The sequence below is a fragment of the Mobula birostris genome, chromosome 18, assembly GCF_030028105.1.
Source record: "Mobula birostris isolate sMobBir1 chromosome 18, sMobBir1.hap1, whole genome shotgun sequence".
In the NCBI taxonomy this organism is placed as follows: Eukaryota; Metazoa; Chordata; class Chondrichthyes; order Myliobatiformes; family Myliobatidae; genus Mobula; species Mobula birostris.
This window is the reverse complement of record NC_092387.1, coordinates 40,311,183-40,324,445: the sequence shown is the minus strand read 5'-3', so window position 1 is coordinate 40,324,445 and position 13,263 is coordinate 40,311,183. Positions and strand designations below refer to the sequence as shown.

General features: G+C 44.5%; 1 protein-coding gene across 3 annotated transcripts in view; it reads left to right on the top strand.

The window, feature by feature from the left end:
• The window catches only part of LOC140212073 (rho GTPase-activating protein 22-like), a 295,845-nt gene that overhangs the window by 245,544 nt on the left and 37,038 nt on the right, over positions 1–13,263 (top strand). For 2 of the 3 annotated variants that reach the window (XM_072282562.1, XM_072282563.1), the window contains exon 3: positions 12,815–13,022. The exons of the other annotated variant lie outside the window; for it this stretch is intronic. In XM_072282562.1, the coding sequence (XP_072138663.1) occupies positions 12,815–13,022 (208 nt within the window). The remainder of the gene's footprint in view (positions 1–12,814; positions 13,023–13,263) is intronic. 3 annotated transcript variants of the gene reach the window in all.

The window sequence follows — 13,263 nt, the reverse complement described above, 5'->3', positions numbered from 1 at the left end:
AAATCTCATCAGCGGCCTGCTCCTGAGCCAAGGTGGGCATTCACAGGTCAATATCCAGCCAGCTAGTGTTCTGTCTGACCGAACCGCTGCCCGTACTTGGGTGTTCCTGAAGAGGGAGCACACAGTGTCATGGATGAGGATGGTAAGGTTTTAATTGTATGTAAATTTTGTAAGGTGATCTAGGAAAATCGTAATATTGCAAAATTTGTTAACCTATTTTTAAAAAAGAAACAATCTTCGACTGTAGTTGCATACACAAGAGACAAAGGATGATGTAATCTGCAGCAACAACAATCAATATGCTGGAAGAATTCAGTGGATCAAGCAGCATCTGTGGAAGGAAAGGAATTGTCACTACAGGGTATCTGGGACAAAAAGCAGGGTCACAATGCAGCATTTCAACCTGAAATGTCATAGGTCCTTTCCCCCAAGCTGAGCCTATTGCCATGAGCACAAGTACAGTAAGGTACAGGCATGATGAAAAACTTGCAGCTGCATCACAGCTACATAGGTAAACACAACACACTTAATATAAATTATACCTCGCTATTCAAAAGCACAATCAAAGACAAGTCCATGATGCAGCACCATGATTAAATGGTGGAACAGACTCTTAGGGCTGAATGGCCCAGTTCTGCCCCTATGCCTTAGGGTAGTGGGTAGTAGTAGGATGCTGCGTGACCCACTGAGTTCCTCCAACAGATTATTAATTGCTCGGACTGTGGAGAGTCCCCCAGCTCCAGACGCCCTAAACTCGTGTCCATCAGATCGGGGAAGTGCAGTAATGATGCCACTGAGAGATTTTCCCATTCCCATTCAGAGGTTGGGATCTTAGTGCCTTGCTGAGTTCGACCTTGCTTGTCTCCGGAGGGGAGGCAGCAGCTGTAGCCCATTTCACGGCGTGACCTTGATTAGCCACAGCCAGGCGGGAAGCCTCTGACACCGCCGCCCCCCTGCACACAGCGCTGGGCTCTTCCCACTGGCTGGGTTGCCGGATATTACAGGAGCGGACAAGACGTTACCTGCCTTGCTCCGGGCTGGAGGCTACAGCGTGCGGTGTTCCAACTAGTGCAGGCTGTCTTCAATGGGTGCTTTCGTAGTTGCGATCAGATATTTCTGGCGGTGTATACTGCGACTCTCCCTTGGCGGTTTAGTAGCCCGTTTGGATGTGTCTGATGCCTGAAGCTGAGCCTTACTTTCTGTGCAGCCCGTGTACTCGGCTTCTGTGTGATCTCTGCCCACCGTCTTACAGAAGTTTGCAACAATGCTTTGTTAGCAGGAGAGGTATGGCACAAGGGATTTCTCATTCAATTTACACTCGGTCTAGTGACTGGCTTGCCAGATCTCATCAGCAGCAGTTGTGCACCCGAAGTGATTGGCAGGTGCTTCACCCTCTGTGACCCGTTGCCGGGGAATGTTTGGTGCAATCAGACAATGCACAGCGTTTGATGGAATACGACTTCAAATTTAGATACTAGCGTTGAATTTCTCCCGAGTTGCGTTGTTGAGCAGCTGGGGCTCCGGGTTATTGTATGCATGGGCGCACGCAGTGCTGGAATATCAGGCGGCGGGGTGGGGGGAGGCAACTTTCAAGGCCATACTTAGAGGTCCCCATTCCCAAGTTTCTGCCTTCCTTCCAGCAGGAAGGTCCTCTCTCCACCTTTTCCCGGAGGTATTGATGCAGGAGAACAGATTGAAATCCCAGATCCAAATGAAGGCTGCAGGCAATTCCCCCTAAGTTTTGAGTGCAACTGAGCCCCTTGTAGAGTTTCACTCTTGCTGTGATTGGAATGCCTAGCCCTTCCCCATTTTGTAAATCGAGAGATATATTGGTTAGTGCGGAAAAGTAGCGAAGATAAAGGATCAGCCATGGTTTTGCGTAAAAGGCAGTGTGTATGCGATTGACTGAATGGACACCTTCAATTTCTTTAGTTCTTATCTCGGTGGATGATACCACAGACTGGTTTAAGGGACGTCTGTCAGTAGTTGCTGGTCAATGAATTATGCAAAATATTACAATAACACATGCAAAATAATGGAGGAACTCAGCAGGTCGGGCAACATCTTTAGAAAGGAATAAAGGGTCGACAGTTTGGGGCCTAGACCCTTCATCACGCTCCCTGACCTGTTGAGTTCCTCCAGGATTTTGAATGTGTTGCTCGGGATTTCAAGCATCTGCCTCGGTGTTTATGCAAAATACTTGCATTACTAAGCATAACCTGTGCTTTCATCCATTTCCGCCCTCTTGCTCCACAAACTTGATTGTTGCATCCTTGATATCTTCAATAAATGCAGCAGCCCTATTCTGGAATTCCCTCTAAGTGCTTCAGATAAAGAAAATTGTAAGAGCCTGAATAAGAGCCAACATGCTGTCATGAACTGGCTGGCCTGTTTCCACTCTCTTTATAATCCAGTATAACCCTCAGGATCAATCTTTTCCCTTGTGATGTTGTCCCTTAAAATCTATTGCTGACTGTGCTTTTCTCCATCTGCAGTGCACCATGTGGTTAGGTACATAGTGTTCAGCCTCATTTCTCTGGAACACTGGGGCATTTGCAGCATTAAAGTTAGCATTTTAATATTCTTTGCTGTAGGACAATCTGTGGTTACCCGGAATATGTACAAAATATATTTCCAAGTAACTTCCCATTACTTTTAAATGAGCAGAAAATCATTTGAGAGATAGTGAGCAGAACGTTTAAAATTTTCTTCTTAGAAAGAAAATGCTGGTCTCCTCTGCACCAGAATCTTCCAACTTACCTTGAACCAGAGTCCAGAATTCCCAGCTAGGCTTCTACCTCTAATAAAACTCAGTAGTTGAACTCCTACAAACTGAGTAAGTAGATCAATGAACAAAAGTAAGGGGGATACCAGCATTGATCTGAGTGATGGCAGTGGTCAATTCTGTTTGGGGCAATTGGGTACAAACAAAAAAACTGCTATTTTGTAATAATATGTAAATGGAATATGGTATCAATTTAGCTGAAGTATCATATTTTGTGTCCGGATTTTTGAACCTGTGTGGGAATCTACAATCCTTCAACTTGTACACAAGTGCTATCAGTTGAATCGTGGTTACTGAGTGCTGTGGATAAATTGGGAAGAAATGATTGAGTGATGTCAAAAATGGGTTAGAAAAGTCCAAAGGTTGTAGGAGAAGGTGGAGCTCTCCAGGTGCATGGGAGACAGTTGCTGAGTTTGCCCCAGTTGCGGAACATGACAAACAGAGTGACCCAGATCCAATTCTGAACTCCAGCATTGCCTGTGAGGAATCTTTTGCACATTCTTCACCTGACCATGTGGATTTATTCCATTTTCATCCCAAGCCCAAAGATGTGCAGGTTGGTAACTTAGTTGGTCACTGTAAATGACCCCTAGTGTAGAAGGGTGATAGGAGAGTTGATTAGCATGACAGAGAATAGGTGTAAGGAAATAGGATTATGTATGCTCAGAGCTGGCACAGACACTGTGGGTTGTGTCTATCATGAGAAATGATGAATACAGTAATTGAGACACCGTGTGACAACTTTTTGAGTCACTGGGAGACCACACTTGGAGTATTGTGCTCAATTCTGGTCATCTAGCTACAGGCTGGAAAGGGTACAAAAAAAAAACTCAAGGATTTTACCTGAGCTGGAGGTCTTGCGTTATAATGAGAGGGTGGATAGGCTGGGACTTTCTTTCTGGAGTGTAAGAGGGTAATGTATTTAAAAATTGAGGGTTATAGATAAAGTGAGTGGTTACCATCTCCCCCCCCCCCCCCCAAAGTGGGGAAATCATCTATTAACGATTGAGGAGAAAGATTATAAAGGATCTGAGGGGTAGCTTTTTTGTACAGAAGTTGGTGGGCTTATGGAATGTGCTGCCAAAACAAGTGGTAGAAATGGGTACAGATCCAAATGCTGTCAAGAGATTTGGACACATATTGGCTATAAAAGATTTAAAGGAATGTGGTGATCAATCAGATGGGATTAGCCCACATAGATATTGTGGTTGCTATGAGCAAGTTGGGCTGAAGGGACAGTTCCCTTGCTATTTAACTCTGACTCTATGAGTAATCTGAGGTCCCCGGGGAGGAGCGCACTGGCTGGATATTGCGAAGAGTTGCACTCAGTGGAACTGGACTTCTTCACCTCTGCAACCAAGTTCAAACAATGAGGCATCCTAGCTAGAGAAATGCCAAAAGTTCAAAAAGTTCAAACTTTTCGAACTTCACAATTCCAGATTTTTCACTAGCAACAGAACATTGTAGGCAAAGCCACTGTTGTCAAGTGTCTCACTAAATTCACAGCAGACAATGGGATTGGAATTTTGTGGTTGCTGAAAGTTGATTAATCTGTCTCGGGCAAAAACCAAGGCAGGTGTAAGCACATGCTGACAAGGCAAAAAAATGTGAGGTGACTTGCCCGCTGTTTGTTTGGTCATGGTAAGTTGCTGGAGGCTTGGAAAGTGTACTGCACCATAGGTGACCTGCTGCATCTTGTATCCGTTTCGCACAGCAGGGTTCAGCAGACCCACATTATACCAACCCGTTCTGCTCCAGAGAAGCAGAAATTCTGCAGGTGCCTGCTGCCAATCATTCCCGGAATGTTATGTGTCATGGGGTAACCTGACTGAGCTCTTTAAAAGTTGCGATGGTATAGGGAGGGTGTCTGGGGAGGGAAGAGACAGAAACTAGAAGCAGGGCAGCCCATTCACTCCATCCAACATGGTCTGCCATTCATTATGAGTGCAGGTGATTATCCAAAATTCAGTTCATTGTTATATTCCATGATCCCTCTAGCACTAATGACAACTTTTTTTCATAGAACATAGAATAGTACAGCACAGTACAGGCCCTTTGGCCCACAATGTTGTGCTGACCCTTAAACCCTGCCTCCCATATAACCCCCCACCTTAAATTCCTCCATATACCTGTCTAGTAGTCTCTTAAACTTCACTAGTGTATCTGCCTCCACCACTGACTCAGACAGTGTATTCCATGCACCCATCACTCTCTGAGTAAAAAAACCTTCCTCTAGTATCTCCCTTGAACTTCCCACCCCTTACCTTAAAGCCATGTCCTCTTGTATTGAGCAGTGGTGCCCTGGGGAAGAGGTGCTGGCTATCCACTCTATCTATTCCTCTGAATATCTTGTATACCTCTATCATGTCTCTTCTCATCCTCCTTCTCTCTAAAGAGTAAAGCCCTAACTCCCTTAATCCCTGATCCTAATCCATACTCTCTAAACCAGGCAGCATCCTGGTAAATCTCCTCTGTACCCTTTCCAGTGCTTCCACATCCTTCCTATAGTGAGGCGACCAGAACTGGGCACAGTACTCCTTAAAGAGCACGATTTTAAAATTCAAGTTTATCTTGAGCTAGGTTTTCTTTTTGAACACAAGTCTGAAGTCCTGCACCCTTCTATGTGGAAAATGTCTTTTAAACTGGGGGTTGGTTGAAAATGACAAAACAGAGTCTTGTTAGTTTTAGGGTCAGGGGAGGATTATTATTGACTTGGACATAGAAACATAGAAAATAGGTGCAGGAGTAGGCCATTCGGCCCTTCGAGCCTGCACCGCCATTTATTATGATCATGGCTGACCATCCAACTCAGAACCTTGCACCAGCCTTCCCTCCATACCCCCCGATCCTCCTTTAGCCACAAGGACCATATCTAACTCCCTCTTAAATATAGCCAATGAACCGGCCTCAACTGTTTCCTGTGGCAGAGAATTCCACAGATTCACCACTCTGTGTGAAGAAGTTTTTCCTAATCTCGGTCCTAAAAGGCTTCCCCCTTATCCTCAAACTGTGACCCCTCGTCTGGACTTCCCCAACATCGGGAACAATCTTCCTGCATCTAGCCTGTCCAATCCCTTTAGGATTTTATACATTTCAATCAGATCCCCCCTCAATCTTCTAAATTCCAACGAGTACAAGCCCAGTTCATCCATGATCTTGTGGATTGGAGGGGAAAGAATTACCTAATTCCTTAATTTATGCTGTATTTCTAGACTGATCAACCACTCATTAATTTAAAATGATTATGATGAGCACAAGAAACCATAAGACCATAAGACAAAGGAGCAGGTCAGCCATTCGGCCCATCGAGTCTTCTCTGCCATTTTATCATGAGCTGATCCATTCTCCCATTTAGTCTCACTGCCCTGCCCTGTCATTATAACCTTTGATGCCCTGGCTACTCAGATACCTATCAATCTCTGCCTTAAATACACCCAGTGACTTGGCCTCCACTGCCGCCCGTGGCAACAAATTCCATAGATCCACCACCCTCTGGCTAAAAAAATTTCTTTGCATCTCTGTTCTGAATGGGCGCCCTTCAATCCTTAAGTCATACCCTCTCGTACTAGACTCCCCCATCATGGGAAACAACTTTGCCACATCCACTCTGTCCATGCTTTTCAAACTTAAACAAACTTAAACATTTTGTTTTTGTGTAATATGTACATAACCAGCAGCTGCCTTCTCACAATGGTTACCTTTTGAGTGATTTAATCCCCTTGTGTCTGGTTTTGGTGGTGGTCCCATCTATCCTGATACTGGACCTGGGGACCTCCCAGTGCATTCATCAGAACCTTCACAGGTGGCAGTGTCATCAACATGAGTGCCTCTCCTCTCTGCCTTTCCAGCTGAGGTCAGAGCAAAACGGCACAGCCTGTGGCCAGCGTTCCTTGGCTCCTAATGAAATACAAAGCACACAGTCAACAAATGGATGTTGCTATAGAGACAGGGATATGGCTCTTTTTGATCTATGCACTGAGTTGAAACAGTTTCCTACTTCTCAGGGGGTGGGGGCTAGGGAGTCTTTGTGGGCATTCATTGTGAACATTTGTAATAACACGTACCCTCCATGCACACTTAAGAGCTTGTGTCTCAGTGGCATGGGGTATTGCATGGGCAGAGAGCCAACATAGCCATACAGCATGGAAAGTCAGGATTTCTTCGTGGAGAGAATTAGCACCAAGTTTCTAGGAGTGCACTTAATGGATGATCTCACTTGGTCCCCCAACACCATCTCATTGACTAAGAAAGCACAGCAGTGTTTCCACTTCCTGAGGAGATTAAGGGGAGTGAGACTCCACTCTGCCCCCCCCCACCAATCTAACCAATTATTATAGGAGTACCATCGACTGTCCTGACCAACTGCGTCGCCATTAGGTACATGAATTTGAAGTATAAAGTAAATTTATTATCAAAGCATATGTGTATATCAACAGATACCACACAGATTGTTTTCTTGTGGTCATACACAGTAAATCCAAAGAACACAGCAGAATCAATGAAAGACCATACCCAACAGAACAAACAACCAGTGTGCAAAAGATAACAAACTGTGCAAAAAAAAAGATAAATAAATAAGGAATAAATATCAAGAACGTGAGATGAAGAGTCCTTGAAAGTGAGTCCATAGGTTGTGGGAGCAGTACATACACTGATGGGGTGGGTGAAGTTATCCCCTCTGGTTCAGGAGTCTGATGGTTGAGGGGAAATAACTGTTCCTGAACCTGCTGGTGTGAGTCCTAAGGTTGCACTAGCTTCTCCTTGATAGCAGCAGCGAGAAGAGAGCATGGCCTGGGTGGTGGTGGTTCCTGATGATGGATGCTGCTTTCTTGCAACAGTGCTCTGTATAGATGTGCTCAATAGTGGAGAGGGCTCTACCCACGGTTGTCTGGGCTGTATCCATTACTTTTTGTAGGATTTTCCATTCAAGGGCATTGGTGCTTCCATACCAGGCCGTGACGCAACTGGTCAATATGTCATCAACAAACAGGAAACAGCCTACCCCCATGTCTTTCAGATCATAGTCAGAAAATTCAGTCAGACTTGCTTGAGGAAATCTCTGCCCAATTATCATCAGCATTTAAGCTCCAGCGCCAGCGGTCCCAGCACATTCGAGCACTGCTATACTACGATTAGGAATGCCTGCTGTCCCATGCCTAGACCACATTTCTGATCACTTGGCTGTATACAGGCAGAGGCTAAAGAGCAAGGCTTCAGAGGTAAGAACAACAAAGAGGTGGTTGCAGGAGATGGAGGAGCGGCTACGGGATTGCTTTGAGTCAGTGGACTGGGTTGTGTTCAAGGACTCCTCAAAGGCTCTGAATGAATGCACCATGGTTGTCAGGGACTTTATAAAAGGAATTGCAAGGCATCTAACCGAAAACCCGAACAAAAGATTGCGAGGACTGCCGAGATATTTATCAGGAGCAGTGTGTATGCAGAGCCCTTAGTATTGTCAAAGATTCTCCCATTTGTCCAACAATCTCTTTGACACCCTACCCTCTGGCAAAAGGTACGGTAGCACAAAGGCAATAACTGTTAGGAAGAGAAACAGCTTCTTTCTCAGGCTGTAAGATTACTGAACTACCTACCACAACCCAGGTCTCATCACGCATGAACCGCCAGTAGAGTTATACTGTTTATTTTGTAACTTGTGTCATAATTGCACCTTATTACCACTAGTAAATTAAGAAATAATATCATTTTGTGTTATGTGTGTGAGCTTCTTTGTCCGAAGGAACATTGTTTCATTTGGCTGTGTACATGTGTACGTTTGAAGGATAATGAACTTGAAATGAGTCCTTTAGCCCAAATGGTCCATGCTGATCAAGATTCACATCTAAACTAGCTTCACTTGCCTGTGTTTGTCCAATATCCCTTTAAACATTTCTTATCCATGTTATTGTTCAAGGATGTGCTAAGTGTTGTTAATGTACCTGTATTAACTATTCCTCTGGTAATTCAATCCATATACCGACCACTCTGGGTGGGAAAAAGTTGCCCCTCATGTTTCTATTCAATCTATTCCCTCTCACCTTAAACTTTTGCCCGCTAATTCTTGATTCCACCCCCCCCCCCAACCCTGGGGAAAAGATTGTGACCATTGACCCTATCTATGCCCCTCAATTTTATACAGCTCTAAGATTATCCATCATTCTCCTATGTTGCAATGGAAAAGTCCCAGCCTGTATTGCTATCCCAGTCCTTTCAGTCCTGGCAACTTCATTAAGAAACAAAGATGCTGAGAAGAGCAGTTTGGTAATGCATGTATTCCCTCATCTACATGGCAAACATTTCCACAGCGAAACTGGTTACCATGGAGAGAGCATTCTGACCCACCTCCCACAGATCTTTGCAGCAATGATAGAACAGTCGCACAGCAATCATGACTGGGATTTAGAGCAAAAAGTAAACTGCTAGACGACTGGTTCAGGGTCCTGATCCAGAAAATTGATTATCCTTCCATCTCCACAGATGCTGCTTGACTTGCTGGTTCTTCTAGTAGTTTATTTTTTGATCCAGAGTCCAACAGCTGCAGTTGCTTATATCTCCATGTCACTGACATTTGTCCAGATCCCAATAAAACAATTTCAAGACAAACATTTTCCACAAAGCTAAAGCCTACCTTCTCTCTCCTGTGCCACTTAAAATCTGTTTTTGTATGTGTGGAGTTTAGATTTTTACATGGGTGCTGGTGGCCAAATAAACCCATTGAATAACATTATTGTGACTGAAAGTACAGCACATTGCACTATTTTTTGTGGGTAACTGAGAGCAAAGCAAACTAACAATCAGTTGGACAGAGGTCCACAAATAAAACTCTTTTGTGCTTTGTGGTTGCTTGTGCAGCTTATATTCTTTAGGAAGTAATGTCTGCTGAGGTGCTTGTTTAAAATTTGGTACAGGATTGTTCCTACTCCTTGGTTGCTTGGTGGTGAATTCTTCACCCTAATTCAGCTGTCCTCTGCTAAAGATTTGTCTTATTGGTACCCTGAACTGAGGACTGAAAGATTCAAAGCAAAACACGAACTGCTGGAGGAACTCGGTGAATTCCATGTTCTCAATGTTTTCCAGTTGTTTAGTTTATTTGTGAAACTTTCTTGTTTTAGAGTTCAGTTTCAGCTATTCACATTTCATTTCCTCTATCATGGTGTAGAATTGAAGACTACTGTGTGATTCACTCTGCTTTCCCAGAGAAAGGGATTCTTGGCCTGTTCCATGTCTCCTTACTGACAATCCTCTTAGTTCTAGAACTGACCTATAAGGACTTTTCCCACACTTCCTCCACTGTTTTGATGTTCTGCTTTGTAGAGTGGAGAGCAAAATCTCCCTCCTACTCCAAAAGACATCAAATAGTGGCTTCATATGCATGTAATCTAACTTCCGTGACATGAATTTATCAAGGAATAAGCCTCAGCACTTGTTTGGATTGTCACAACTTTGACCTACTTCGTAACTTGCCAACCAAGGCATCACTGTGATAAGCAAATGTTTATTGTCATGACGTGATCATCATTTCAGCAGATCAGAATATGGTGGTGGCAGTCAGAAGCAAGTATGAAACATAAGAAACATGTTTCTTATGGTTTAAGGCACTTAGATTGAATTAAAGCATACACGCTCTCCAAGATGCTGCCTGGCATGCTGACTTCCTCCAGCATTTTGTGTGTGCCACTCTCTTCTACAAACTGAAGGCCCATTTCTCTGGGCACCTCCTGGCATTTAAGTCCAACTTGGAGTTGCACAGTATTGTAGTGGTTAGTGCAGTGCTTTACAGAACCAGCTGGAAGAATGAGGTTCGATTCCCACCGCTGTCTTCCCATGACTGTGTGGAATTCCTCCGGGTGCTCTGGTTTCCCCCCACGTTCCAAACATATATGGTTAGAATTTTTGAGTTAAGGGCGTGCTATGTTGGCACTGGAAGTGTGATGAAACTTGTGGGCCGCCCTGCACAATCCTCACTGGTTTGATTTGGCACAAACAACACACTTCACTGTGTGTTTTGACGTACTTGTGATAAATTAAGCTAATCTCCAAGTCTTTATTTTACCTCTTCTCTCGGGTCAGTTCTCTCCCAGATGGTACTTCTGTGTTTAACTGTCCCGTCAGTGTTCTTACTGTCTCTGTGACATGACTGCTCAGCACCTTCAGCTCCTGACTGAGATGCTGAAATGGAATGGTAGCGGATAGAAGGAAGCCTTGCAACTTCATGGATCCTGGTTCAGTCCTGACCCCTAGGGTGCTCTGTTTTGTGGCATTTGTGCTTCTTATGGCTGTGCAATTTCTTTCTGGATGTAGAATCAATGGGGAGTTGATGGGCTAGAGAGAGAATGTGGCAGGTGTGTAGAAAATGAGAAGGGGATTGCTCTGATGGAATTACTCTACTGAGAGCCAGAAGGGATCTGATGGGCCAAATGGACTACAGAGTCATAATACCCTCTCCCCAGGCCGTGACTCCTGCTGGGGCTGGTTACACACAGTTTGTTTGTGTTCCCAGTACATTGGTACAGTTGCCATTGTTCATATGTTAACTGACGCGGTAAAACCTAGTCTGATTTGACTTGGGATAGTGGGGAACTGGAGCATCAGTACAGATTGAAAGATGCCCACAGATGCACTCTCTGTAACCACCAGGGAGTAGAGACTGATTGCTGCCTCCTAACTATGGATCCCTGAAGCCATTTAGAATATTCTGATCACAAAATAGTCTGCAGACGCTGGGGTCAAAGCAACACTCAACACGCTGGAGGAACTCAGCAGGTCGGGCAGCATCCATGGAAACGATGAGTCGACGTTTCGGGCCGGAACCCTTCATCAGGACTGTAGAGGGAAGGGGCAGAGGCCCTATAAAGAAGGTGGGGGGAGGGTGGGAAGGAGAAGGCTGGTGGGTTCCAGGTGAAAAACCAGTAAGGGGAAAGATAAAGGGGTGGGGGAGGGGAAGCAAGGAGGTGAAAGGCAGGAAAGGTGAAGGAGGAATAGGGGAAAGCACAATGGTTAGTAGAAGGAGGCGGAATCATGAGGGAGGTGATAGGCAGCTGGGGGAGGGGGCAGAGTGAAATAGTGATAGAGGAAGGGAGGGGGAGGGAATTACCGGAAGTTGGAGAATTCTATGTTCATACCAAGGGGCTGGAGACTACCTAGACGGTATATGAGGTGTTGCTCATCCAACCTGAGTTTAGCCTCATCATGACAGTAGAGGAGGCCATGTATGGACATATCTGAATGGGAATGGGAAGCAGAGTTGAAGTGGGTGGCTACCAGGAAATCCTGTCTGTTGTGGCGTCCGGAGCGGAGGTGCTCAAAGTTCCTTGCTGCATAGAGTGTGATCCTGGCTCCCCATATGCCAGCAGATAGGTTTAGTTTGATTTGGCATTGTGGTTGGCGTAGATATTGTGGGCTGAAGGATAAACAGTCTGCCTGGAACATTGAATGTTTATTCCTCTCCATTGATGCTGCCTGTCCTGCTGAGTTCCTCCAGAACTTTGTGTGTGTTGCTCTGGATTTCCAGCATCTGCGGAGTCACTTGTGTTTAAGGGTTATATTGTACTGTTCTCTGGCCTAGCCTTGAAGCTGGAACCCATCCTCCCTGGATTTGAGGGAATATTTTCTATGTGTTGGGGTGGTGGAGTATAAGAATAATTGTGACTAAAGTGATTGAAGATCCTCAACTATTCACAAATCGCATCTTATATTCCCTTGTATCCTGTCCAGCCTAGGAAGATATGTTTTAAGTTCGTATAACGTATAATGCATATACTGTTTTTAAGTTCTGCAGAGTTGATAGGTGGAAAGAAAATGTTTGAAATAACCTTTTAAAACACACAGAGACAAAACATTCTTATTCCAAAGGAAGGGAAAGATGCATGCAAAGTCGACTTGGGCATTGTAATAAAAGTATTTAGAGTCAAGTGCCTTTTAGCTTGAAATCTGGTGTTCCAGTTCTCAGAGTGAAGTAACATGTATTGGGAGAGAGTGTTATTAAGGACCTTGATGAGGGAAATCACACCTACAGATTCCGATTTATTACAGGTATATTTGGACAGCGTTTGGAAGATACAGTCCAATACGAGAGGAAATTTGGAAGGCATTTGGCTCCATTATTAGTGGAACAGTGTGTGGACTTTATCAGAGAACATGGCCTCAATGAAGAAGGGTTATTTCGCATGCCTGGGCAAGCCAACCTGGTCAAAGAACTCCAGGATTCTTTCAACTGTGGAGAAAAGCCTCTGTTTGACAAGTAAATTCTTACCTTTCATATTGTTCAAATACTGCAGGCTACTAGTGTTTAGTTAAATCTGAAGCCACTGCATGATAAACTTCTCAGATGTGTTTGCTTCATGAACCTATTTGACCAACTACTAGTAAAGCTCAGATAATCCAGCAGCCAATTGTTTATAAATTCTGCATACGGCTCAGTCAGTAGTCTGGAATGTGAGTCTAGGATTGATGTCAGGGCCAGGGAGTCTGGAGTGTGGTTG